This window comes from Panthera onca, chromosome A2 (assembly GCF_046562875.1).
Source record: "Panthera onca isolate mPanOnc1 chromosome A2, mPanOnc1 haplotype 2, whole genome shotgun sequence".
NCBI classification, from domain to species: Eukaryota; Metazoa; Chordata; class Mammalia; order Carnivora; family Felidae; genus Panthera; species Panthera onca.
Window position 1 is genome coordinate 7,831,631 of NC_138340.1, and position 24,652 is coordinate 7,856,282.

Below are 24,652 nucleotides of genomic sequence, written 5' to 3' on the forward strand. Positions count from 1 at the left end.
ATTCTGGGTCTCCCTCTCTCTCTGCCCCTCCCCCACTCATGCGCGCGCTCTCTCTTTCAAAAATAAATAAACATTTAAAAAAAAAAGAAGAACAAGAAGAAGTGAATCGATAGGGGCACCTGGGTGGCTCAGTCAGTTAAGCATCTGATTTCAGCCCAGGTCATGATCTCACGGTTCGTGAGTTTGAGTCCGCATTGGGTTCTGTGCTGACAGCTCAGAGCCTGGAGCCTGCTTTGGATTCTGTGTCTCCCTCTCTCTCAAAAATAAACAAACATAAAAAAATTTTTTTTTAAAAAGAAAGAAACATTAAAAAAAAATGTTTTTTAAGTAGGCTCCACACCTATCGTGGGGCTTGAACTCACAACCCTGAGATTGAGAGTCACATATTCTATCTATCGAGCCAGCCAGGCACTCGACGTTACGATTTTTCCAAAAGATGCCAAAGCATAGTATGTGTACAGATTTCCTTGTATCTGGACGAAGGGTCTCCGGAAGCAGAAAGAGGAAACCAGATGACATTAGTTGCCTTCAGAGAGACGACAGCAGTGGCTAACAGAGACATTTCACTGCTGATTTCAATATTACCTGCTCCCCCCCCCCCTGCCGGCCTTACAACTATAATGCAAATTTAGTATGCAAGCTGTTATCAAAAGCAGATCTCAACACACGAGTATGGAGTATGGAATTATCTGGAAAAGGGGAGATGCCACGCACAAGTCTTGAGAAATCAAATGAGAAAGAAAAATATTACACAACCTTTCACAATGTGGTTACACATCTCCCGTCTCAAGGACGTGTTGAGTAGAAACGCTTTGGCCAACACCAGATTAACAACGATATCAAATGTTTATTAAGTACTTGTTTGCAGGTATCTTTGCTAAGAGTCTGACATGAAGGACCTCATTAGCTATTTACATTAGTCCCCTGCAGTGGTGAGCATGACCACCCCCAGGTCATAGTTGAGGAATAAGGCCCAGAGAGGGAAAGCCATTCACCTGAAGTCACACAGGGGAGGAAAGGGTAGGTCTGGCACTCATTTACGTGGCATGTCCTCCCTGTCCCCCGCCCCCCCCCCCCCCCTGCAATTCACCTATTTAGCAAGTAGTTATTGAGGGCCCTCTGTGTTCCAGGTACTGGCCTGCTGCTTGCTGGTGATTCCGAGGTGAACAAAGCTTAAAGAGTTCAGCCAGGTTTTTTTCTGCAGAAACTTTGCTCCGGCTGCAATCCCCAGGGGTGCAAACACCTGCTGCCCAAGGTGTTTGCAGAAGGGCCCAAGGACCACAGCCTCCAGCAGAGAAAATAGGAGTTTATTACCAGCTAGCGGAAATGGTGGGTCCTAAGGGTAGGAGCTGGCGGGGGAGGCGGGGAGGTAAAAAAATCGGATTCGAAGGCCTGAGTAGGTCCTTGCTGGTCCTGGGTCCCTCAGGGGTCTGCCCCAGGCTCATAACCACGGAAAGTGCTATAGTCTGAAGGTGTGCATCCCCTCAAAAAAAATTTTTTAACGTAGGCTTCATGCCTGGTGCAGAGCCCAACGCAGGGCTTGAATTCACAACCCCGAGATCAAGACCTGAGCTGAGATCAAGAGTCGGATGCTTAAGCAGCTGAGCCGCCCAAGCGCCCATCAGAATCCTTACATTGAAATCCTAATGCTCAGTGTGATGGTATTAGGAGGTGGGCCTTTGGCAGCTGCTAGATCATGAGGGTGGAACCTTCAGAAGCGTCTTTGCAAAAGAGACTCCAGAGAGCTCCCTAGCCCTCTCTCACCCTGTGAGGACACAGCCAGCAGGTGTGGGCTACGAACCAAGAGGGCCTTCACCAGAATGTGACCATGCTGGTGTCTTCATCTTGGATGTCTCAGCCTCCAGAGCTGTCAGAAATACATTTGCTGGTGAGCGCCCCCACCAGAGGTGTTGGTAAAGCAACCCGAGTGGACTAAGACATAAGGAAAGTCCGTTCACAGAGGTGGGGTCTCCAGACAGAATAAGGCACAGGGAATGGTGAGGCCGACCTCTCCCCCTTGGGATCCTCTCGGGGCGGGGAGCCCCTCTCCTGGGTGTCTGCTCCAATACCCTGAGAGCTGGTGGTAGAGGCTTCAGCACACATTGAACACTGAGGCGGCCTGGCCTTGGTATTTCTCCTGGACCGTCTTGAGAATGGGGATGAGGTTCTGGAAAGTGGGGCGGAATGAGGCCTCTGCCTCCCAGCAGTTCTTCATGAGGAGGTAGATCTGGGGAGGAAAGTACTGGAAATGTGGCGGCTGCTCTTTCTGCAGCCGGCTGACGGGGAGGTGAATGGGGGGAGAGAGGGCTCACCTCGCAAGGGCATTTCTCTGGCCGCGGCAGCCTCTCCCCTCGTTCCAGCAGCTCAGTGAGCCTCAGCACCGTCATCTGCCCTTGGGTGAGGCCTATGAGCTCGATGAATTTCTACCCCCAAACAAGACAAGGTCTATTCAGGAGGTGTGTCTGCCTAGACAGAGGCTTCTAGCCCCACCTCTGCTGCTTCTTGGGGCAGAACTTTACACTTATGACTTCATCTCCCTGGGCCTTGGTTTACCCACCTGTAAAAGGGGGCAGTAACATCTACCGCTGGGGTTACTGTAGAAGTTAGGTAACTAACATTCGTAGAGGAAGTCTGAAACAGGTGTTTGCTATTAAGTCTCTCTACAAACTGTTTTTATCTATCCAGAATCTTTTTTTTTTTTTTTTTTTAAAGACTTTTAAGTAATCTCTAAATCCAACGTGTGGCTTGAACCCCATGGGATTAGGGATTAAACCCTTGCTAAAGTGGAGGGGCTGGGAATCCAATGCATGTCTTTCTAACTCCTCTGGAATGGGGTGGGGCTGAGGGCCTGTCTCTCACCGAAGGGGGGCTCTGGCTGGAGTCACAGTAGGTCAGCAGCTCATACATGGTGACCCCGAAGGACCAGACGTCAGATGCATAGTAGAACTTACACTCCTTCAGGCACTCTGGAGCATACCTGGGGGGATGGGGCACTCAGGCCTTGGGCCAAACCAGGTTAGAGTCTTACCTGGGGCTGGGGAGCTCTCTGGTCCCAGTTAGGGCCCCACCGGGGTGGGGGGGCAATTTCACTGGGATCAGACCCTGTCATCTGAGACCCCAGCATCTATCTCCTTCCCCCTGTCGGCCCCAGGTGACCCTGACACCCCACTTCATCTGGTCCTGTCTGGTCACCAGAATACGGGGCTGTCCCCATCTTCGCGCACGCGGTAGTACTCATGGCCTTCAGGCACAGCTTTGGCTAGGCCAAAGTCCCCGATTTTGACCAGCCTGTCGTTGTCCAGCAGCACGTTGCGGGCAGCCAGGTCTCGGTGGACGTAGTGCTGTGCATGAAGGTAGGCCATGCCCTGGGGGGGAGGGGGAGCCGGGATCAGTGGGGCGGGGTAGAGCCTGAGGAGTCTTGACCAGGATCAGGAGGGGAGGGGGCGATCAGGTCAGGATGGCGGGGAGCAGGTGCAGGAGCAGGCAGGATGGCAAGCGGAGCCCAGCAAAAGGGAGGAGAGGTGATGGCAGGGGTGGGACAATCGGGAGGGACTGGGCTGCCGGGTGTGCCCAAGTGGGCACAGAGATTCCAGGCGAATGGAAACTGGGGACGTGGGGAGCCGGCCCAGGCCTGGGGACTGGTGAGCCGACTGTATGGGACCCTCAGGCCAGGCCAAAGAGGAGGGGCCACTGGCCCACCTCACAGATCTGCTGGGCGAAGAGTAGCAGTTGGGCCAGTCCGACGTTGTGCCGGGGAAGGTAGTCCCGGAGGCTGCCCAGAGGCACGTACTCCATAACCAGCTGCACCGACTTCTCTCCTGATGCAGAAGGCGGGGCGGTGCGGGGATGGAGCCCGGGGCCGGGGGCCGCCCATCCCGAGCCCGCAGCGCCCCCGCCCCACCCCAGGCGAGGCCCTGACTCGGCCACTCCAGGCCCGGTCCTTAGGTGGGACAACTCAGCCTAAACCTCATCCCCACGTCCCCGGGGGGCCGGAAGCGAAGGTCCCTCCCAGCCGTCCTGGCCGCAGCTGCGGGCCAAGGTGGGAAGCAGGCAGCCCCGGCGCAACTACCCCACCCGAGGGCGTCCTCCAGTCAGAAGCTGTAATTGGCCAGGCCCTGCTGGCCCCGCCCACCGAGCCCCGCCCACCTTGGTCCTCACAGCATCCCTTGTATTTGACGATGTGCTTGTGGTAGAGCGTGCGCAGGATGTCGATCTCCCGCCGCCAGCCAGTGCGGAGCTGGGGGCCCCCGCCCGCCTTGAGGGCCTTCACAGCCACCATCTCGCCGGTGCCGTCGTTAGTCGGGTCGTAGCAATACAGACTGACCTTGCCGAAATGACCCTGGCCCCAGAGCACGCAGGAGGGTCGGCCCCACCCCGGCTTCCCAGGACCCACTCCAATCGGGTCTGTTTGGAAAATCCTGGGCCCCACCTACTCCGTGTTAGGGGGTCTCCTTGGGGCCTAGGCCTCCTTTTCAAATCCTCAGGGCCTCCTTTGAGGCTGCGGGTCTCATAGGCCAGGCCCTACCCATATTAACTTCTGACCCAAACCCTTTTTACTCCACCAGGAGGGCTTTTGACAGTCTGGGCCCTGCCCCAGCCCCCTCACCTCGCCCAGATCCCGGATCTTTTTCAAATAGCGCTTGTGGAAAACGGTGGGGTCTGACGCAGGCGAGTCGGGGTTCACAGCCAAGATGTCAGCAAGATCTGGAAGAGTCACAGTGGGTGTCACTGGACCCCTAACTCTTCCAACTACTTGGAGGCACAGAAAGCAGGTGTCTGCTCCCCCAGCATCTGATCTCAAATATAAGGAAACTTTTTTGCAACAGCTGCAAAATTCCACTTCTTGTCCAAAATACAGAACTGACTGCATCAAAACTGACGCCTGGAAGTTCTTAGATTGGGTAAAGGGTATTACATCAAGAGAGAAAGCAAAAGCAAGAGAGTTGCTGCAAGGGCCTAATTTGCCCAAAGAGGTTGTGGCTCTCCCTACATAAGACTTTAAGGGGAGCACAGGCATCCGTACAGCCTTAAGTGCATTCGAAACGGGCACGCATGCTGAGTCCCTGTGCAGAAACCTCAGGTGCACCATGCAGGCATAAGCAGGGGTCCCAGCAAGGGGGTGGGGCTCACTCTGGGGCTGCAGCTGAGTGAGGTCACGCAGGATGGTGCGGAAGGAGGGCCGCTGAGCTGGTTCATAGGTCAGGCACTGGCTGGTGAGTGTGGCCAGCTCCGGGCATGAGGGCTGAGGAAGCTGGTGCTGCTTCTGGTAGAAGCACTCTTTCTGCCAGGAAGGGGACCCACAGGAGTCAGTGCCCACCCCTCACCCCCACTCCTGGTCCCCTTCTCCAAAAGAACAGTCAAGCTCTCAGAGCAAGCTAGGTCCTTGTTCTTGTCACTCCCATTTTACAGATGCGGCAGCTGAGGCTTGGCAAATGGAAGCAGACTTGATCACCACTGCAGGGCCAGGACTTGATCCCGAGTCCAGCTGAGCATGCTGTGCTCGAACACCTCACACTTGGCCCTTCCTGCCCTGGCTTCCACCCACCTCTGTGCCTAGCCCCTCCTCCGTCTGCCTCCAGGAAGCTCCTGCAGCAATCTGAACGCACCAGACCCTCGGGGCCTTCGTACATGCTGGGACCTCGGCCTAGGCTGCGCTTCCTAGCCTGGTCACTGCAGTATTTCTGCACTTAGATTAAACCTCCTCTGGGAAGCCTTGCCTGACCCCTCAACTGGTTCCGGGGAGTCCGCTGGTACTCCCTCACCCCCACAGCCTGTGCTGCTCTCATCACGGCCCCGGGTGCTCTGTTTAAAACCGAAACACGTCACTTATTTGCTGTACGTCACGACTTTATGACGTAGGGACTGGTTAACCCCAAGTGACGGATAACCTGATGGAGCCCCGGAGATACGAGGCCACACAGCCAGAGGGGAGGCAGCTCTGGACCCCGAACATGCCCTCTGGACATCTTGGAAGTGCCAATCCCCTTTATAGGACGGACCCAGACAAGCCCTGGACATACCTCGGAAGGGCCGCGGCCCTGCAGAGGGGCCTCCCCGTCGAAGCAGATCTCCAGGAGGGTGACACCAAAGCCCCATTTGTCAGCTGCAGTGGTTAGGGTGCTGGCCCCACCTGACAGGCACTCGGGGGCTGTCCAGGGGATCCTCTCTACCCGCTCTGGAACCAGGGTCAGAAGTCACCAAGGGTGAAAAGAGCGGGGGGAAGCCTGTCCCTGAACCCAGCCCTGCCCGGGTCCTCACCCTCCCTGGAAAGGGCACCCAGGCCCACACCGGGATCGCTCAGCTTGATAAAGGGGCTGGTGCCCTCCGCCAGTCCCAGCCGTGCCAGCAGGATGTTCCGGCCACACACATTACCATGAACCAGGCTCTTGTCTTCCTGTGGTAGGGTGGAAAGGGGGCATGGCCAAGGGGGGGGCGCTGTAGATGCTGCCCCCAGTCCCATCCATGTGGTCTCCACAGGGACGGCCCACGTGAAAGAAATAACCGAGGTCAAATACACCACAAAACCCATAAAACGATCATGGTCATCGTGGGGATCCAAATACGTGGTCATTGGGACCGGGTTGCACTAGGCACCTAGTAGGTCCTTCCAGTTTTCCCAGAGCTGGGGCCAAACTTCCGGTCAGGTCCAACTGCTCTCCTCTAACCAAGCCCGGGGAGCTCTTTCCCCAGGGCCTCTAGGCTGGCTATTCCTTCTTCCCAGAATGCACTTACCCAGATACCCTCGGGACTCCCTTCCTCACCGCCAGGTCACCTTAGTGAGGCCTTCCCCCACCCATCTATTTAAACCTTTGCTTCTTCCCCAGACCCTGCTTTCCCCCCACCGTAGTTCTTACGACTTCCTAAAACACTATGCAATGTAGTTAATTATTATTTGTTTGTTCCTCCCAACTAAGTGCCCAGCTCCCTAACGACAGAGACTTTTGTTTTGTTCTCCATTGTGTCCTCAGGGACGAGGATAGAGCCTGGCACACAGAGGTGCTCTGGAAACTGGGGTGACTAGGCCAGGAGGAGCTGGGATGAATGGCAAGAGTGACAGAGGCCACTGAGGCCAAGCCCCACGGGATCTCAGACACTATAGAGAGGTGAGGTGTTCTCTTGGGGGAGATGGGAGCCACAGGGGTGTGTGAGCAGGACACGTTCATGGAAAGATCCCCCAGGGCCAGTGTGTGGATTAAATAACGTGTTGAGGCCTCCACACCCAATGCTGAGGCCACCCTGGCGCTCCCATCGACCCAGGCCCCACCCACGAGCACGCACCAGGTAGCTGAGAGCGCTGGCCAGCTGCTGGGCCACTGCCACCTTCCAGGCCACAGGCACGTGGCCCCTCTCCCGCCGCAGCCACACATCCAGGGGTCCGTGCTCCACGTACTCTGTCACCATGATGTCTGCAAAGGCCCAGCAGGGGCTGCCCACCTGCCTCCACCCTCCAGGGCACAGGTGGTAGGACACGGGGGCTGGGACTGTGGGTGGGGAAGGTGTCGGGACAGAGGCCCGGGGGGCAACTTGGGAGTGACGCTGGGGTGAGGGGAAATGCGGGATGGAGGGTAGGCAATGTGGGTGCAGGGTGAGGCAGAGGTGAACGCTGGCATCTGAGTCCAGGGTGGGGCCGCGGAAAGCTGACACGTAAAGTGACAACGTGAGGATGTCACTGGGGAACTGGGGGTGGGTACAGGCGAGTGGGGTGTGGAGGTTAAGACAGGGGCATCATAAGGGCTGACAGGATCCCACCAGATTGGGGCACTCACGGGGTGCAGACCCGCGTTGGAGGGAAAGCCAGAGAAATGGACAGGTGGGGGTGAGAATGTGGGGGCTACTGGCTGGGGTCACCCTGGACGTGGAGTTTTGAGGTACACACAGGGTAGGGGTAGAGGTAGGGGCGGAGGCAAGAGATCTGGGAGGACTGGGGAGCCCAACGGTGCCGGTGTCTGCGTGGGGTCACAATGCCAGTGGGGTCAGAGAGTCGAGAGATGCCGGGGACTAGGGGTGTCAGGTGGTGGGTGGGCTAGGGATCCAGCCCGGAGTCAGGGTGTAGGTCAAGGGTTAGGGTACAGCCAGGTACTGGAGTAGAGGGAAAAGTCAAGGTATAGTCAGGGATGAGGATGCAAAGTGAGTGTTGGGATACAGTCAGGGGGTGGGGTACAGGTTGAAGGTCGAGTAGCCACAGTTTGAGGTGTGTAGTTGGAGATCATGGTATAAGTCAAGGTGGAGCGTGGAGTCAGGGGTGAAGACACAGGTCAAGGGTCAGGGTACAACCCAGGGAGTGGGTATAAGTGGGGACCGCAAAGCGGGGGGCGGTGGGGGACCCACTCACTCTCAGAGCCGTGCACGCAGACGCCGTGCACAAAGGCCAGGTGCACGTGGGAGACCTGGCTCATGAGGCTGGCTGTCTCGTAGAAGGCCTATGGACGTGGGGCAGGTCAGGTGGCCACAGACCCTGACCGTCCCCCCCATCCTGCCACCTGGCCCCTGGCGGTGCTCACTCACCAGGGCGATGTCGTGGTGACTGGGATCCAGCACCTTGAGTACCACTCGTAGCTCCTGTCCACGGTCCCCACTGGGCGTGGGGGAGTCCCCACCATCTGCCGTGCCCTCCTTGGGGCCTCTTTCCCCCACCCGTAAGATGCCCTCATACACATTGGTCCTCGTGCCTTGGCCCAAGTGAGACAGCTGGAGGGACAAAGCACAGAACGTCTCCATGACAACAGCTCGAGGCCGCCCTCCCCAGTGCCCCGGAGCCCCGACTGCGCGGACCTGAGTAATGTCATCCTGGCAGACGCGGTGGAAGCTGAGCTGGCTGAGGTTGAGTGGCCCAGGGCTGGCCCGAGACCCACGCATGATGATGAGGTTGGAGAGCTCTGGGGGTTGAAGTGACATCACCGTGGGCTGGCACGGGGGGAGACGCCCCCCCCCCCCCCCACGGCTCCCCGTACCATACCTCCGGGCCGTGGCAGGCAGCAGCGGCGCAGGGAGAAACAGTCGTCCCCGACCCGCAGCGAGCAGCCCTGCAGGGCGGTGCGCAGCTCCCGCACGCTCGGGAAGGAGCGGTCCCAGCCCTCCAGCTCGAAGCTCCCGGCCCGCAGCTCAATGGGGAATTTACGGAGGTGCAACTGCTGCCCGCCAGGTGCCTGGGGTGGGTGGCAGGGGTGGGGGCGGTGAGCAGGGGTCCAGGCAGGGAGCGCGCCCAGCCCCGGCCTGGGACCCCCGCCCCAGGCCCACCTGGTCACGCTGGGCCACCGTGAGGATGAGACGGTTGAGGTGGCTGGTGCTCCAGTGGATGAGGTAGAGGCCATCTTCGGGCCGCAGCTTGGCCAGCACGAATGGCTCCCTGTAGAAGACAAGGGGGCGTGTCGGGGAACCCCGGGGTACGGCTGGACCCGCGCCTGGCCACAAGGACACACGAAACCTCCCTGGCAAACGAGCCTGACAAATGTCAGACTCAGGCACTTACGTGCAGACGCTGAGTCTGAACACAGACGCGTACCAATTAAACACGGTCTTGCACACGAACACTCCCGGGGCGACAGAGGTACCACAAGAGGCATATGCTCGTGTGTGACAACGGCTGGACAGTGTCACCAACATGGTAACACACACACAGACAGTCAACTGCATTCAGACACTGGATGGGCACACACCCTGCCAGCCACCTTGACACGCAGCACATAGTCTGTCGCACGTTCATAGGACAACAGTCACAGACGCAGCCGCTTACCCGTTATGACGTGGTGGCACGGGGCATCGATATCCCAGACCCAGAGGTGACAACGTCGTGAGCACAGATAGGCAGTACGTGGGCTGCAGCCACAGAGGCCCAGACACCTATGCGTGCGGGGGCTCACGTGCTACTACAGACTGAATGTCCGTGTGTCCCTGGAATTCCTGTGCTGAAACCTAACCCCCAAGGTGACGCTGTGAGGAAGTGGGGCCTCTGGGAGGTGATCAGGTCACGAGGGTGGCAAGCCCACGAATAAGATCAGTGCCCTTATAGAAGGACCTCAGAGAGCTCGCCTGCCCCTTCCACGTGAGGACCCAGCCAGAGGGCTGTCTATGACCCAGGAGGCGGGGCTCTCAACTGAACACCGGACCTGCCTGCACCTTGAACTTGGACTTCCGGCTTCCGGAACTATGAGAACCAAACATCCGTTGCCTCTACGTCACTCAGCCAATGCTACTGTCCTAGCCGCCCAAACAGACCAGGACACACGCCGATGCGGCCCCCGGACCCCAGGACGGGTGGCCGTGCACATCGGCTGGGACATGGCACAGCCACGGCCCTCAGGAGGTGGGATGGCCGCTTCACCCTCCTCTGGGGTAGAGACCAGGCTCCGAGCCGTCGGACCTCTTAGACACCTCGATAGCCCGTCCCGGGGCCGCAGATGGCGCAGGACCGCCCAGGCACAGGTATGAGGCACAGACGAACCGCGAGTCACAAACCCTGACCCAGGAGCATGCAGGATGGCCACACGCGTGTCTGAGGACCACTTAAGTACTGACACTTGACGTCCTTGGCCCCGTATGTCCGAACAGAATTGCACAGACAGTGACCTACAATTACCAGGACACACACACACACCTGTGGGGATGTAAACACGCATGTATGTGAAGGGCCACTAGCGTTTGTCCAACCTACAGCTCCACAAAGATCACCCGTCCCGTCACGTAAAAACAGGCAATGACGATTTTATATGCAATCATAAAACACAGCCGCACACCCAAAGAGCCGTTAAACGTGTGGTGACAGTCCCAGACCCAGGTACTGTCATGACACGTGCCCACGCCGCGGCAGGCACCCTCTCTCCCCCTGTAACCCGAGGCGTGCACACGTGCATCCACTCCCACACATGCACCCACACAGGCGAACACGTGTGCACCCACGGGCACGCACACACGTGTACACACATGGACGCCATAGGCACAGATGCATGTGCACGTGTGTGCTTACACACGGCCACACTCACAGCTGCGCTCACACGGGTAGGTATGTACTAAGACAGGAAGGCTTGCTCGCACGTGTATACTCTCACACGGAGGTGAGCACACACACACACACTAATGTGAACGCACGCGAAGACCTCGATACAAACACCTCGTTCAAGCCTCACCGTCCCTGGAGCTTGCGGCCCGGCTGGCAGCCCCACGTCGCCCCATGTCACCCAGCCGCCCTCCCAGCACTCACAGCAAGGGCCCGTGGATGCCATCCCGGATGCTCATCACCAGCCGCGGAGGGGCCACCTCCCGGCACAGGTAGTGGCTCGAGTCGGCCGTCAGGCGGAAATAGCCGTCCACCAGCGACACCAAGGACAGGGCCACAGCCCGGGAAGGCAGGGTGAGCTCCTGCTGGCCGGGGTGGGGGTGGGGGGACGTCAGGCAGCCATCGCAGACCAGACGCGCCCCCCGCGCCCCGCTTCAGGCCCGCAGCCCCAGGGCCCCACCAGGCACTTGTCCTGACAGTGGATGCTGACGTGGCGCTCTTTCAGCACCACGTGGGTGATGTCCTGGAAGTCACAGAAGTAGGCCCACGGCGCTTCCTGAGGCCTGTCCACTGGCTGGTTGCCCATCTCCTGGGCCTTGCTTTTCTTCCCTGATGGGCCAGCACGGGGGTTCCTGCTGCAACCATCGCCACTGGGACCCTGGAAACCCAGCAGGGCCGTGCCAGCTTAGTCCCCCGCACAGTTTTCCCGGGGACAGGCTCCTCAGGCATCCCCCTAAGTCCCCGTGTCACAGATGGGACGGAGACCTTCCCCCAAGAGACACACACGCCAGAAGACAGAACCTCAGGGAGGAAGAGAGGGGGAGCCGAGCCCTCTCGCCCCCAGGTACCAGACGAGGGTCCCTCAGAGATGCAGACCTCAGAAAGTAGGTCCCTAGGGGGGAGACAGAGGCTGCTCCCCAAAAATCCACCCCAGGGGACACACACCCCAGCGCCATGTGGGGAAAGGGCTCACGGCAGCCACCCTTGGAGGCCAAGGCTGAGCAGGAAGCCCAGCCCCAGCCACCTGGGCCCCCGGATGGAAGAGGCACTCTGCTCACCTCTGCCTGGACTGGCCGCCACCGGATGCCACCCGTGCCTGTCACCAGCACCTCATGAGTAGGGGGTCCGGGGGCCAATTCAGGCCCAGGCTCCGGGGGGGACTGGCCCCTGTCCTGGACGTAGCAGGGGTCCCCCACGGCCCGGGCCTGCTCCTCCAGCCGGCACACGAGCACGCGCTCCGTGCCGAAGCGGGGTGCCAGCTGCTCCAGCGTGGCCAGGTACTTGACCATGATGACCGGCTGGGAGACGTGGCCCGGCTGGAAGGCCTGCACAAACCTGCGGAAGAGTCTCCGTAGGCGCAGCCGTGTTAACGCGTTGTGCCGCCGGAGCTGCAGCCGGAAGGAGCGCGGGATGCAGTCCTTGAAGCTGGGGGGGCAACCAGGAAGGGCCGGTCAGGAGCCCGGTTGCAGGCCGAGCCGCGTCACGCTGGGTGAGCGGCCTAACCTCTCCGAACCTCAGCTGCCTCGTCTAGAAAACAGGCCGGCCGTCGTGCAGGGGGAAAGAGAGCAACGCGATACAGGGCCAGCACAGGGAGGCCAGCCGGTGTCAGAATTCTGGAGCAGACGATGGGGCTAAAATCCCAGCTCTTGGACAACCTCCTAAAGCGCTCGGTCTTCTCATATATAGGGTGGGATCAAACAGGGCCCACTTCCAGGCCTGAGGCCTGAGGGCTGCTGACTGGCACATGGTAAGACCTATGTGAACGTCAGGTGTTACTACTGGAGAAGTCACGATTAGTTTTTATCACCGATATGATGATTATCGACAAAAGGCACAGCTCTGGGAGGCCCCTCTGCTCCTCACAAACCCTTATCCTCTCCCCTCTTCTCCCACCGCCTGTCCGGCATCTGACCTCCAGTACAGCTCACTTAGCTAACAGATTTCTGAGCCTCAGTCTCCATGTCCCAAGCCCTCTCTCCCACCCCTAGATCAGAGCGATCCAAAAGCTTGAGGTTTTAGCTGCCTCTCGCCCCCACTGCCAAGCTTCCCAGGGCTCCTTGGAGCCCTTGGGAGAAAGGTCCCCTGACTACAGCCTGGTGGACTCAGGCCCCCACATTCCAAGTTCAGATCTCCAAGAAGAAGGCTGCTGCCGCCTACTGCCTCTGGGCCTTGGCGTACGCTTTTCCCTCTGCTTAGAATGCTTGGCCAACACAGTCCACATCTGGACAAAGCTGACTCAAACTTCAGGTCTTAGCAGAAATGTCACTTCTCCCAGGGAGCATTCTCTGATGTCGAGGCTAGAGGGGGTACTCCCTCCAGGCTCCCAAGCACCTTGGACTTTGTTGTCCCAGCCTGGGTCTTCCAGAGTGATAACATGACAGAAATGGAAAGACATGTGCTTTAAGAACTGTTGGTCTTGTGGGATCCATTTCGCTCGCTGCCCCCTCCAGGCAGTGTACCCGGATTACCCAGGCCCTCACAACAATGGAGGTGCGGACAGCTCACTCCCAGCTCCCCATGCTCCTCTGTCCTTCCTCCCCTTGAACTCTAAGGAACTCTCCGAGTTTACTCTGCTCCACCTACACATCCTCCAACATATCTGCCAGGCCTCGGGGTCTCCCCACTGGCTGTTCTCTCTGTTCGGGACGCCCTCCTCCCGGATACGCACCACGCTCCCTCCTTCACTTCCTTCAAACCTTGGAATCTGAATGCTACCTTCTCCTTCTTCCTCCCTTCCTGCTTAATTTTTTCCCCTCTGCGTGTAGCATCACCTGAAACCCTGGACCTTTCGCTTTTGCCGTTCTGTGTGCTGCCTGGCTCCTTGACCAGACGTGAGCTCCGAGAGGACAGTGATGTTTGTCTGACTCGTTCACTGTTGTGGCCTCGGCACTCGGCACCAGCGCCAGCATACGGCAGGCACTGAACAAGCGTTTGCCGAATGAAGACGTTGCAGGATGCAAGGTCTACCGTGACTCCCAGATACCTGTCCCCGCCCCATTCCCGGACACCTGATCTTCTTGGCCACCTTCTCCAGGGGGATACCATGGCAAAGGGCGAGGTGGCAGAGGTGCAGAAAGGCCATGCCCAGGCTCTCGTTCTTAAAATGGTGGATCTCCTCCTCGCTCGACAGCTCCCACAGTGGTGCCACATCATTCACAAACTCGTGCTTGCCCTGGGTGGGTGGGGGGAGCGGGCAGAAAGGGAGGCATGAAAACCTGTTCCCTCTCTGGCTTCTGTCCACTTTCGGGATGGGAGGGAACCCCCATTTTCTGGAAAGGCCAAATACGCAGCAGACATGCCTCCTCTGCCCCACCCTCAGCCTGTGGCAGACATCACTAATTGATCACAGCACTCTCTCCCACGCAATCCTGTCTCAGAACCCTTTGGTTCAGACAGCCAAAGGATCCCAGACGGCAAGGGCTGAAACCTATTTGCTTTAGTGAACTGGGGAGGGAAGTGGGGCTCCTCAGCTACCCCTGAGTCCCTCACAAACAGCCCCACGTCCCCAGCAGCCCTGCACACACCTGCTCAAAGAGGTACTCAAAGGAGGCTGGGTCCAGGAGTTGCACGCCCTGCTCTGCCTGTTCCGAGGAAGACTTGGCCCTGGTGGGCCCACAGCGGTACACGGCCGGCTCCTGAGGATTCATGCTGTGCCAGTTCCGGAAATAAAACCTGCAAGAGGGGAGGGAGGGGGAACAGCTGGGGCCTTAGCGTGGACTCAGATCAGCTCCAGGAAGGTGGGGAGCGGGGGAACGAGGGGGGCAGAACAAAAGGGGGCGAGACTTCCGAGGGGCCTTCACCCACCTCATGCGGAAGTACAATGTCAGGTTCATGTCTCTGGAGACCTCCAAGATGTGGTTTGGGGGCAGCCACACCTGGGCCTGGGCATCAAAGAGGGCGAAGAGATTGAGGCAGGATGGAGTGATGCCTGGAACAGGGAAGAAACAAGATGAGGAGTCCGCAGCTGCTGCCATCTGCCTTGTGGACCCCCTCATAGGCCCGGCCCTCCCCTCCCCTCCCTCCCCTCCCTCCCCTCTGCTCCTCCTGCACATCGAGCGCAATGCAACATGTTGACCATGCTGCGGCTTCACAGACAAGATTTCCTATCCTGGTTTCTGGACAACGGGATGTTGGCGGAAGGGAGACGCAGATTCCCAGGCCAGGAAATAAACTGTCTCGCATCTTCCCTGTCACGGGGGTGGTGGAGACCCCTTGTGCCGAAGCTACAAGATAGAAGTGAATCATTCAACCTGCATTAGATTTTAGGTAAACCTTTGCTGCCCTTGACCCAGGAAAATTTGGGAGGCTGCCATTCCTAGAGCGAGAACCTATCCTAGACTGACCCACCCAACTCTACAAACTGCTGGCACTCTGCCTGGTCTCGCTCTGAACTCCAGCCCCGGGGGAAGAGCCACCTGCCTCCTGGCTGTCTCCCCCTGGATGCCAGAGCCCTCTTAGATGTGCCTTGTTTCAAAGAGATCTTGTCTCAGGTCCCCAGACCCGCCTCTTGTCTGCCCAGTTCTTTAAACTAGGACTTGGTCCTTGTCCTCAACTCCCCCCCAGCACCCCACATCAGACGGGTCACAAGGCCTGTTCTGTCCGCATCCTCCAATCTCCCCGGGTTCCTTCCGATCCAAAGCCGAGCCCTAGTCCAGCCTCCAGACTTGCTGTTGTTTCCCACACCGGCCACCCAAGGCATCCTTTTACACACGTCACTTAATATTTTCATCTAAGATAGTCCATCCGGAATCATTTATAATCACCAAAGTACAGAGACAAGATAAAGACCTAAAACTTGACTGCTACAATGGAAGCCTCTGCCTACATTCTCTTCCTTTCTCCTCCTGTAAAGAGGTACCCATACTCCTGAAACAGAGTTTATCATTTCCATATCCTCTATGACCTAGTCTCAAGTGTTATAAGCTCTAAATCTAATATTACACTATAGGTGTCCTTCTATAATTTGGTTTTTTTTCAATTTTTAATGTTTATTTATTTTTTGAGAGAGAGCGAGCGAGCGAGTGAGCAGCCAGGGAAGGGCTGAGAAAGGGAGAGAGAATCCTAAGAAGGCTCCGCGCTGTCAGTGCAGGGCTTGAACCCACAAACTGTGAGATCCTGACCTGAGACGAAACCAAGAGTTGGAGGCTTAACCATCTAAACCAACCAGGCGCCCCTACAATTTTCTTTTCCTTTTTAAAATTTTTATTTATTTAAAAAATTGTTTTAGGGGCGCCTGGGTGGCTCAGTCGGTTAAGCGGCCGACTTCGGCTCAGGTCATGATCTCGCGGTCCGTGAGTTCGAGCCCCGCGTCGGGCTCTGGGCTGATGGCTCAGAACCTGGAGCCTGTTTCAGATTCTGTGTCTCCCTCTCTCTCTGACCCTCCCCCGTTCATGCTCTGTCTCTCTCTGTCTCAAAAATAAATAAACGTTAAAAAAAGTTTTAAAAAAATTGTTTTAACCTTTATTCATTTTTTGAGAGAGAGAGAGAGAGAGAGAGAGAGAGACAGAGCACGAGCAGAGGATGGGTAGAGAGAGACAGAGACACAGAATCAGAGACACAGAATTCGAAGCAGGCTCTAGGCTCTGAGCTGACAGCTTACGTGGGGGTTAAACCCACAAACCGTGAGATCATGACCTGAGCCAAAGTCGGACGCTTAGCCAACTGAGCTACCCAGGCATCCTGCCCTTTTAACGTTTATTTATTTTTGAAGGAGGGAGAGACAGAGCATGAGAGGGGAGGGGCAGAGAGAGAGGGAGACACAGAATCCGAAGCAGGCTCCAGGCTCTGAGCTGTCAGCCCAGAGCTCGACACGGGGCTCCAACTCCCGAACCACGAGATCATGACCTGAGCCAAATTTGGACACGTAACCAACTGAGCCACCCAGGCTCCCCTCTTATTTTTTTGTTTAATGTTTATTTATTTCTGAGAGAGAGGGGAGAGAGAGGATCCAAAGTGGGATCTGCGCTGACAGCCGCAAACCCAATGCGGGGCTTGAACTCAGAAGGGCGAGATCACGACCTGAGCCAAAGTCAGATGCTTAATCGACTAAACCCCCAGGTGCCCCTGCTTTTTCAAGTTACAATAGGTTTTAAAACCTCACACATGAAGGGTGCCTGGCTGGCTCAGTTGGTAGAGCGTGTGACTCTTGATCTCGGGGTCATGAGTTTGTAGCCCGGTGTTAGGTGTAGAGATTAAAAAATAAATAAAAATTAAAATAAAAAATGGGGCATCTGGGTGGCTCAGTCGGTTGAGCATCCGACTTCAGCTCAGGTCATGATCTCGCAGTCCATGAGTTCGAGCCCCGCATCAGGCTCTGGGCCGACCGCTCAGAGCCTAGAGCCTGCTTCAGATTCTGTGTCTCCTTCTCTTTCTGTCCCTCCCCCATTCACATTTTTTCTCCCTCTCCCTCTCTCTCAAACATAAATAAACATCAAAAATCTCTTAAATAAATTTTTAAAAAAACTTCCCACATGACATGTGTAACTTTGGTGAAATTCCTTTTTCCTGACTATAGAACATTTCAGCATTCAACCTGACTGCAATTTATGCATTCTCCTACAGAGGGACTCTGAGACAGCCTCCCATCCTTCACTAAAATAAATGAAGCAGCTCCAAACATTCTGGAACGCGTCTCCTAAAACATATGAGCGGAGCGACCGTAAAGTACCCATCTAGGAGTGGAACTGTGTGGGATGATGCAAATCGCTCTTCAAGGTCGCTGTGTCCAAGTGTACTGCCTCCCGCAGAAGGAGAATGCCTCCCTGAGAGACAGCTTCCTAAAGAACCAATCTGTTTTGCTCTCTGGCTTGAACTTTCCACGGCTCCCCATTGCCCCATGAGAAAGCCCAACCCCCTCAGCACAGAATAACCATGACCTGGACCCTGACAAATAAGGTTCCGCTTTCAATTCCTACTTCCCTTACCAAATTCTTAGAACTCACAATGTAGTCCCTCTTAAGGTCTTTTGCTTCCTCCAAAGATCAGGCTGTCTGGGCCCTTTACAAATCCTGTTCCTTCTGCCAGGCATGCGTCACATCACCCGGCACTCCTGTCTGAGCTCTTGAAGAATCGGCCACCAATGGGAAAGTGCAACGTGTGATAGATATCCACCATTAGGCCCCCATCAGACTGTGGGTAAGGAGGTTTGAGAGAATTTCCTGGAAGACGGGGCCAATAAGCAAAGTCCCACTGGACAGACCTTCTCCTTCTCTGGAAGAAAAAATTACACTTTTGGGGGCACCTGGGTGACTCAGTTGGTTAAGCGTCTCTCTCTTTTTTTAATTTTTTTAAAAAATGTTTTTATTTTATTTTTGAGGGAGAGACAGAGCGCGAGTGGGGGAGGCGCAGAGAGAGAGAGGGAGACACAGAATCCAAAGCAGGCTTCAGGCTCCAAGCTGTCGGCACAGAGCCTGATGCGGGGCTCGAACCCACGGACTGTGAGATCATGGCCTGAGCTGAGGTGGAACGCTTAACCGACGGAGCCACCCAGGCGCCCTTAAGCGACTGACTCTTGACTAGGTTCAGGTCATGTTCCCAGGGTTGTGGGATCAAGCCCCACATTGGGCTCCATGCTGAGCATGGAGCCTGCTTGGGATTCTCTCTCTTTCTCTCTCTCCCCCTCTGCCCCTCTTCGCTGCTCATGCACGTTTTCTCTCTCTCTCTCTCTCTCAAAAGAAATAAATAAAACTTTCCCCAAAAATTACATTTGGTACCTCTACTGTAGGTTCTCAGCCATTCCATAGTTCCTTACAGCTCTCGGGAGAAAAGCGTAAACTACGAACTCCTCTCTCTGGCATTTAAGGCACCGTAAGATCTAGCCCTGGCTGACCTCTCCCCCATATCCCCCAGCTGGAGGTCACCACCACCCTGGTCTCCCCGCACGCACCCTCCTCCACCAGTCTATTCCCCACAGAGCAGCCAGAGAGCACCTAGGATACCTGAGTCCAGTCACGTCCCTCCTTTGTTCACGGTCCTCCATAGCAACCACCTCACTTGGGGTAAAGTCCCAAGTCCTCCCTGAGGCCCACCAAGCCCTGCCTGACCTGCCCCCATCACCTCCCTGCCCTCGCTTAGTCCTGCCTCCCCTCCACTCACTCTGCTACAGGCATGTCGGCCTCCTTGCTGTCTCTGGCAAATTCCCACCTCAGGGCTTTTGCACATGCGGTTCCCTCTGTCGTGTACCATCTCCCCCTAGACATCCCTGTGGCTCCCTCCCTCTCTCCTAATTTTTTTTTTAAATTTTTTTAAACGTTTTATTTATTTTTGAGACAGGGAGAGACAGGGCATGAACAGGGGAGGGTCAGAGAGAGGGAGACACAGAATCCGAAACAGGCTCCAGGCTCTGAGCTGTCAGCACAGAGCCCGACGCGGGGCTCGAACTCACGGACCGCAAGATCATGACCTGAGCCGAAGTTGGCCGCTTAACCGACTGAGCCACCCAGGCGCCCCTGATTTTTTTTCTTAAGTAATCTCTACACCCAACCTGGGGCTTGAACTCACAACCCTGAGGTCAAGAGTCACATGCTCTACCAACTGAGCCAGCCAAGTGGCCTTTCCTGAATTTTTAATTTTTCTCCATCAGCCATCTCTGCTGTTTCCTATTCATTGTGTTCCTTGCTGGTTTTCCTATTGGAATATCAGCTCTCCAAAGGCGGTGATTTGGGGCTGGCACACTACAGTTCCTCACTCGATGTCTGCTGAATATTCGAATGGGCAGAAGGATGGATGGATGGATGGGCCCAGCTGCTGCTCTCAGCACCCTCACCCCCCACCCCCACCACATGGCCGATGCCCCAGACTCACCGACTTTGTGTGCGATGTGGATGCAGACCTCCTCTGCGGTCAGTGTGGCCTCGCTGAAGGTGACCCAGGGGTCCCCGCCATCAGGGCCAGCCCAGTGCAGAAGGACCTTTAGGCCTCCCCTGGAGACCATGGGCTGAGCCTCATCCCCATCAGGCCTGCTGTCCCTGGTGGTGGCACCCCAACGGCACAGAGGCATGCTCTTGACAGCTGGCTTGGCTGGGAAGAGACAGGCCATCAGCCCCCAGACCTTGACCTGACGTCCCCTCAACCTTCCACTCATCCAGGCTGAGGCCTGAGGGGAAGATTCTGGAACCCCCTCTCTGTATGACCTCAGACACCCAATTCCCCTCCCTGAGCCTGTTTCTACATCTGTTTGATGGAGTTAGAGAACATGCCCGCACCCATTAGATCTGTCATGAACAATAATGAACCCCTTTATTGGACAGGTTTGCACCAATATAAAAACCTGTTTTGAACCCACCTTCCCAAAATCAACAGGCAGGCAGGTGTGGTGAAACAGACCAGGGGGGCAAATCTTGGATCTCTCCGTGTCAAATCAGACAAGGCACTTAGCCACACTGGGCCTCAGTTTCCCCATTGGAAAATGGAGATGTTGGGAGGATTGCCATGAAAAGATGGTTGTAACATCACAGCTCAGCCCTTAACGCAGGCATGAAAAAATAACAAATATGACAAAAACAAGAATAAAACCATTATTATTGCTTCCATCGTCCTTCTCTTACAGGCCAAGATTCCTGCCTCCCACATCTACCCCAGTGAGTAACCCCAGGTACTGCCGACTCCCCTGAGCCTAGGACAGGTTGTGTTTCATTTTCTCCCTTCAGTCCAGCTGTGGGGTTTTTTCTAGAGCCAGGCCCGGGCCTCAGGCCTCCAAGTCCTCCAGTTTTAAGATAAACAGTGATCCGGAGAAGAGAATGTCGTCATAGCACAATGTCAGATTCCTCAGCAATCAGCCCCTCTCTGAGCCTGTTTCCTCATCTGGAAAATGGGCATATAACAGCCTCTCCTCCCTCAAAGCGTTGTTGGGAGGATTCAATGAGATGAGGCAGGGAGGGCGCTCAGCACAGGGCCTGGCAGGCTGTAAGTACTTAATAAATATTCGCTATTATTATGTGTTAACATTTGAGAAAATATGGTGGGGACGTCCATTTCCTCCTTCCTCATTCCCACCGGGTCCAGAGCCAGCTTTGCAAATGGGGTTGGAGGTCTCCACCCTGGAAGTCCGCACCGCCCCCCCCCCCCCCAAACAAACACCTAAACCTCGAAACTTCGCTGGCAGGGGTAGGAACCACGAGGTGCACCCACCATTGACCAGTCACAAGGCAGCGGGTGTTGCTATCCTCACCGTCCCCCGCCCCGCCCGCCCACCGGCCAAGCGCAGCCACTCCCCCCTCCCCTCCCCGCAACCCCCTCTCCCCCTCCGCCCGCTCCCCGCCTCCAGCCGCGCCTCCCGCCGGCCGCTTCCCTCTAGAAGACCTCCCGGCGGCACCTGGCTCACCCTTTCCCGGACTCTGGCTAGGACCCGGGACCCCGCCCCACAGCCAAGGGCAGCCGCCGCCAAATTGCCGCCGAGACACCGCCTCCTATTGGCCACCTGAAATGGGCATAGTCATTGGCCGCCGCTGTGACCCGTCGCAGGTAACCATTGGTCCTTTCGTTGCAATGGCGGCGTTCCTATTGGTCCTCAGCTTCACTTCCCCCCCCCCAACCGCGATTGGCTGGGGCGGCTCCTGGATGCGCTTCAGCGTCAGCGACTGGCTGTTGGGGAAAGTGGGCGGAGATGCGGAAGGGGTGGCTCGCTGGGGTGGCTGCAGAGTGTGGCCTGCCAGTGACGCCTAAGCAATTGCCCACGCGGACGGTGGGCCAAAGTTAGGCTTTGGGACTTGGTGTAAACCCCATGTCCTTATCTTGGCGATCAAGGCTGCAGCCCAGCCAACCGCCATTCAGTCTTTCTTCGTCCTGTTATGTGACTCCATTCTATTCTGCCTGTCTTCCCTTGTCCCTGCCTGGCCAGCTCCACCTAGCTGGATGAAGACCTCCTCCACCCCACCCCACCCCACCCTCACCCCCACCCCCACCCCCACCGCAAGGAGGCATTTTTGACCTACCTGCTCAAATTCTTTTCCTGATCACCTACACCTCTGAATCTGTCAAAGTAGCAGCTTGGATGTCCCACCAAGTTTTTTGGTTTTTGTTTTTTTGAGTGAGAGAGAGAGGGAGCACGTGCGCGAGAGGGGGAGGGAAAGAGAGAGAGAGAGAGAGAGAGAATCTTTTTTTTTTTTTTTTTTTTTTTTATTTTGAGAGAGAGAGAGAGCAGGGGCGGGGCAGAAGTGGAGGTCGGGAGACAATCCCAAGCAGGCTCTTAACTGCCCGCGTGCGGAGCCGGACTGGGGCTAGAACCTATGATCTGTGAGATCATGACCTGAGCCAAAGTCAAGAGTCCTACGCTTAACCTACTGAGACCCCTGGCACACCAAGGGAGAGAGAGAGACTCTTAAGCAGGCTCCACACTCAGCGCGGGGCTCCATCCCACGACCCTGGGATTATGACCTGAGCCAAAATCAAGAGACAGTGGCTCAACCTACTGAGCCACCCAGGTGCCCCCCCACCTTATCTGAGTTCTAATGGACACACAGCAAGTCGCTGTCCTTTACTCAAAAGGCTGTGCACCGAGTGTTTTCATGCATTATCTCATTTGGTCCTGGCAGCAGTCCACTGGGGGCTCATCCCCATTTCTCAGAGCAAGAAACTGAGGCACAGACAGGTGACAAAGACCCTCTCCTTGACCAAACTAATCAGAGCACTCTTTTTGACTAGTCCTTGACCTTGGCCTGAGCCTATCTTCAGCCTGTTCCGTCCAGTCTGAGCAAAGAATCCTTTAAGTCATCAGCCACTTTTGATATCTGATCAAGTTCCTCCCAGTTGGTGTCCACAGAAAACTGGAGAATTATTTGGTGTGGAAAACCCACATATTGGGTATCAGAAGTATTGTAAGTAGAGAAAGCTTTCCTTTAGCATGCATTAAAGAAAACTTTCATGGGCTTCGCCTGTGGGTCCAGTTTTAAAGAACAACAGTAATAAGTCAACTACCCAGCCCAAGAAATAAACACTCACTCCTCCCCAGAAGCTCCTTGTTCTAAATCAGCAAACCCATCTTTCTGTCCCTTTGTCTGCTGTACTTTTCTTTGCAGTCTTTTTTTCCCCCAAGTTTTTATTTATTTTTGAGAGAGAGAGAGAGAGAGAGAGAGAGAGAGAGAGCATGCACGCGCATGTGGAAGCAGGGAGGAGCAGAGAGAGAGGAAGAGAGAAAATCCCAAGCTGGCTCCACACTGTCTGCCCAGAGCCCTACTTGGGGCTTGAACCCATGATCCTTGAGATCCTGGCTTGAGCTGAGATCAAGAGTCTGATTCTTAACCGACTGAGCTACCCGGGCGCCCCTTTTTCCAGTCTTTTTTTTTTTTTTTTTTTTTAATGGGGCACTAATTTATTTTTAAATGTTTATTTATTTATTTTGAGAGAGAGTGTGTGAGAGCTGGGAAGGGACAGAGAGAGAGAGAGAGAGAGAAAGAAGATCCCAAGCAGGCTCCACACTGTCAGTGTTCGAAGCCTGATGTGGAGCTTGAACCCACAAACTGCGAGATCATGACCTGCGCTGGTGATTTGGACGCTTAACTGACTGACTCACCCAGGCGCCCCTCTTTGCAATCTTTATGACAATCTGACATTTCACTGGAAGTTTCTTTGAGCACTGATCTTCACGCCTGTCTTCCACTCTAGAAGGTCAGCTCCACAGGGGAGGGGTCCGTGTGGTTCTCCACTGCACCCACAGCACCTGGAATTATGCCTGACACCCGGTAGGTGCCTAAGAAACTGGTGGGGTGAATGGCCTAGGGAGCCATTGGGCCTGACCTGCTGTCCTGCTTGCTGTGGAAGGGCCAACCGTGGCCTTCTGGCCTCAGCTTCCTCTCTGCCACGGGGAGTGCAGCGACAGGAAGCCAAAGGTGCCAAATGCTTTAACAGCCAGCTGAGTGAGGGGGGGGACAGCCTCTACTGGGCCCAGAGCTGGCCCACAGAGCACAGAGTGAGCCCGGGACTGGGTGTCCAGCATCCCCGGAGGGATGGGAAATGGCAAGTGACTATTATGACTAATGATCATAATGATGGTAATAACTCCGGTAATAAGAATAAATCATAATAATAGCTCACATTGGCCCAGACTGGATGCCAGGCCCAGGGCTGAGTGCTTAGAGTTTAGGGAGCCCTCTCAGTTTCTTTTATTTATATTTATTTATTTATTTATTTCTAATGTTTTTAATGTTTATTTATTTTTGAGAGAGAGTGCAAGTGGGGGAGGGACAGAGAGAGAGAGACACACACACACAATCCGAAGCAGGCTCCAGGCTCTGAGCTGTCAGCCCAGGGCCCGACGTGGGGCTCGAACCCAGGAACCACGAGATCACGACCTGAGCCAAAGTCGGACGCCCAACCCACTGAACCACCCAGGTGCCCCTGTATTTATTTATTTATTTTTAAGATTTTATTTTTAGGGGCACCTGGGTGGCTCGGTGGGTTCAGTGTCAGACCATTGACTTTGGCTCAGGTCATGATCTCAGGGTTCTTGGGATCAAGCCCCGCATTGGGCTCTGCACTGAGAGCGTGGAGCCTGCTGGAGATTCTCTCTCCCCCACTCTCTCGCAAAATAAACAAGTAAACATTAAAAAAAAAAAAAAAAGAGGCCACGGAAGCGGCAGGGAAGGCTCAGATACCGCTCCCAGGGCCCAAGGCCTCCTTCTCAAACTCCTCCCTCACAGCATACACCAACCACCGGGGTTTACC

General features: G+C 55.8%; 1 protein-coding gene across 3 annotated transcripts; it reads right to left on the reverse strand.

Moving 5' to 3' along the window:
- Positions 1-827: 827 nt before the first annotated feature.
- TYK2 (tyrosine kinase 2) lies at positions 828-21,427 on the reverse strand. Of its 3 annotated transcripts, none has more exons than XM_078443415.2 (25): positions 21,315-21,427; positions 20,277-20,455; positions 19,796-20,011; positions 14,798-14,921; positions 14,518-14,665; positions 14,002-14,165; positions 12,052-12,418; positions 11,454-11,651; positions 11,198-11,355; positions 9,238-9,346; positions 8,957-9,146; positions 8,773-8,876; positions 8,506-8,688; positions 8,333-8,420; positions 7,279-7,406; positions 6,259-6,394; positions 6,021-6,175; positions 5,131-5,281; positions 4,607-4,704; positions 4,147-4,339; positions 3,700-3,818; positions 3,193-3,365; positions 2,860-2,977; positions 2,313-2,423; positions 828-2,227 (listed from the first exon to the last, which is right to left on the reverse strand). In XM_078443415.2, the coding sequence occupies exons 3-25, from the start codon at positions 19,989-19,991 to the stop codon at positions 2,093-2,095; spliced, it is 3,546 nt and encodes a 1,181-aa protein (XP_078299541.1). In that variant the 5' UTR covers positions 19,992-20,011; positions 20,277-20,455; positions 21,315-21,427; the 3' UTR covers positions 828-2,092. The 3 variants fall into 3 exon arrangements, with proteins under 3 accessions (XP_078299541.1, XP_078299543.1, XP_078299542.1); XM_078443417.2 differs by having other exon boundaries at positions 21,306-21,385; XM_078443416.2 differs by lacking the exon at positions 21,315-21,427 and having other exon boundaries at positions 20,277-21,063.
- Positions 21,428-24,652: the final 3,225 nt, after the last annotated feature.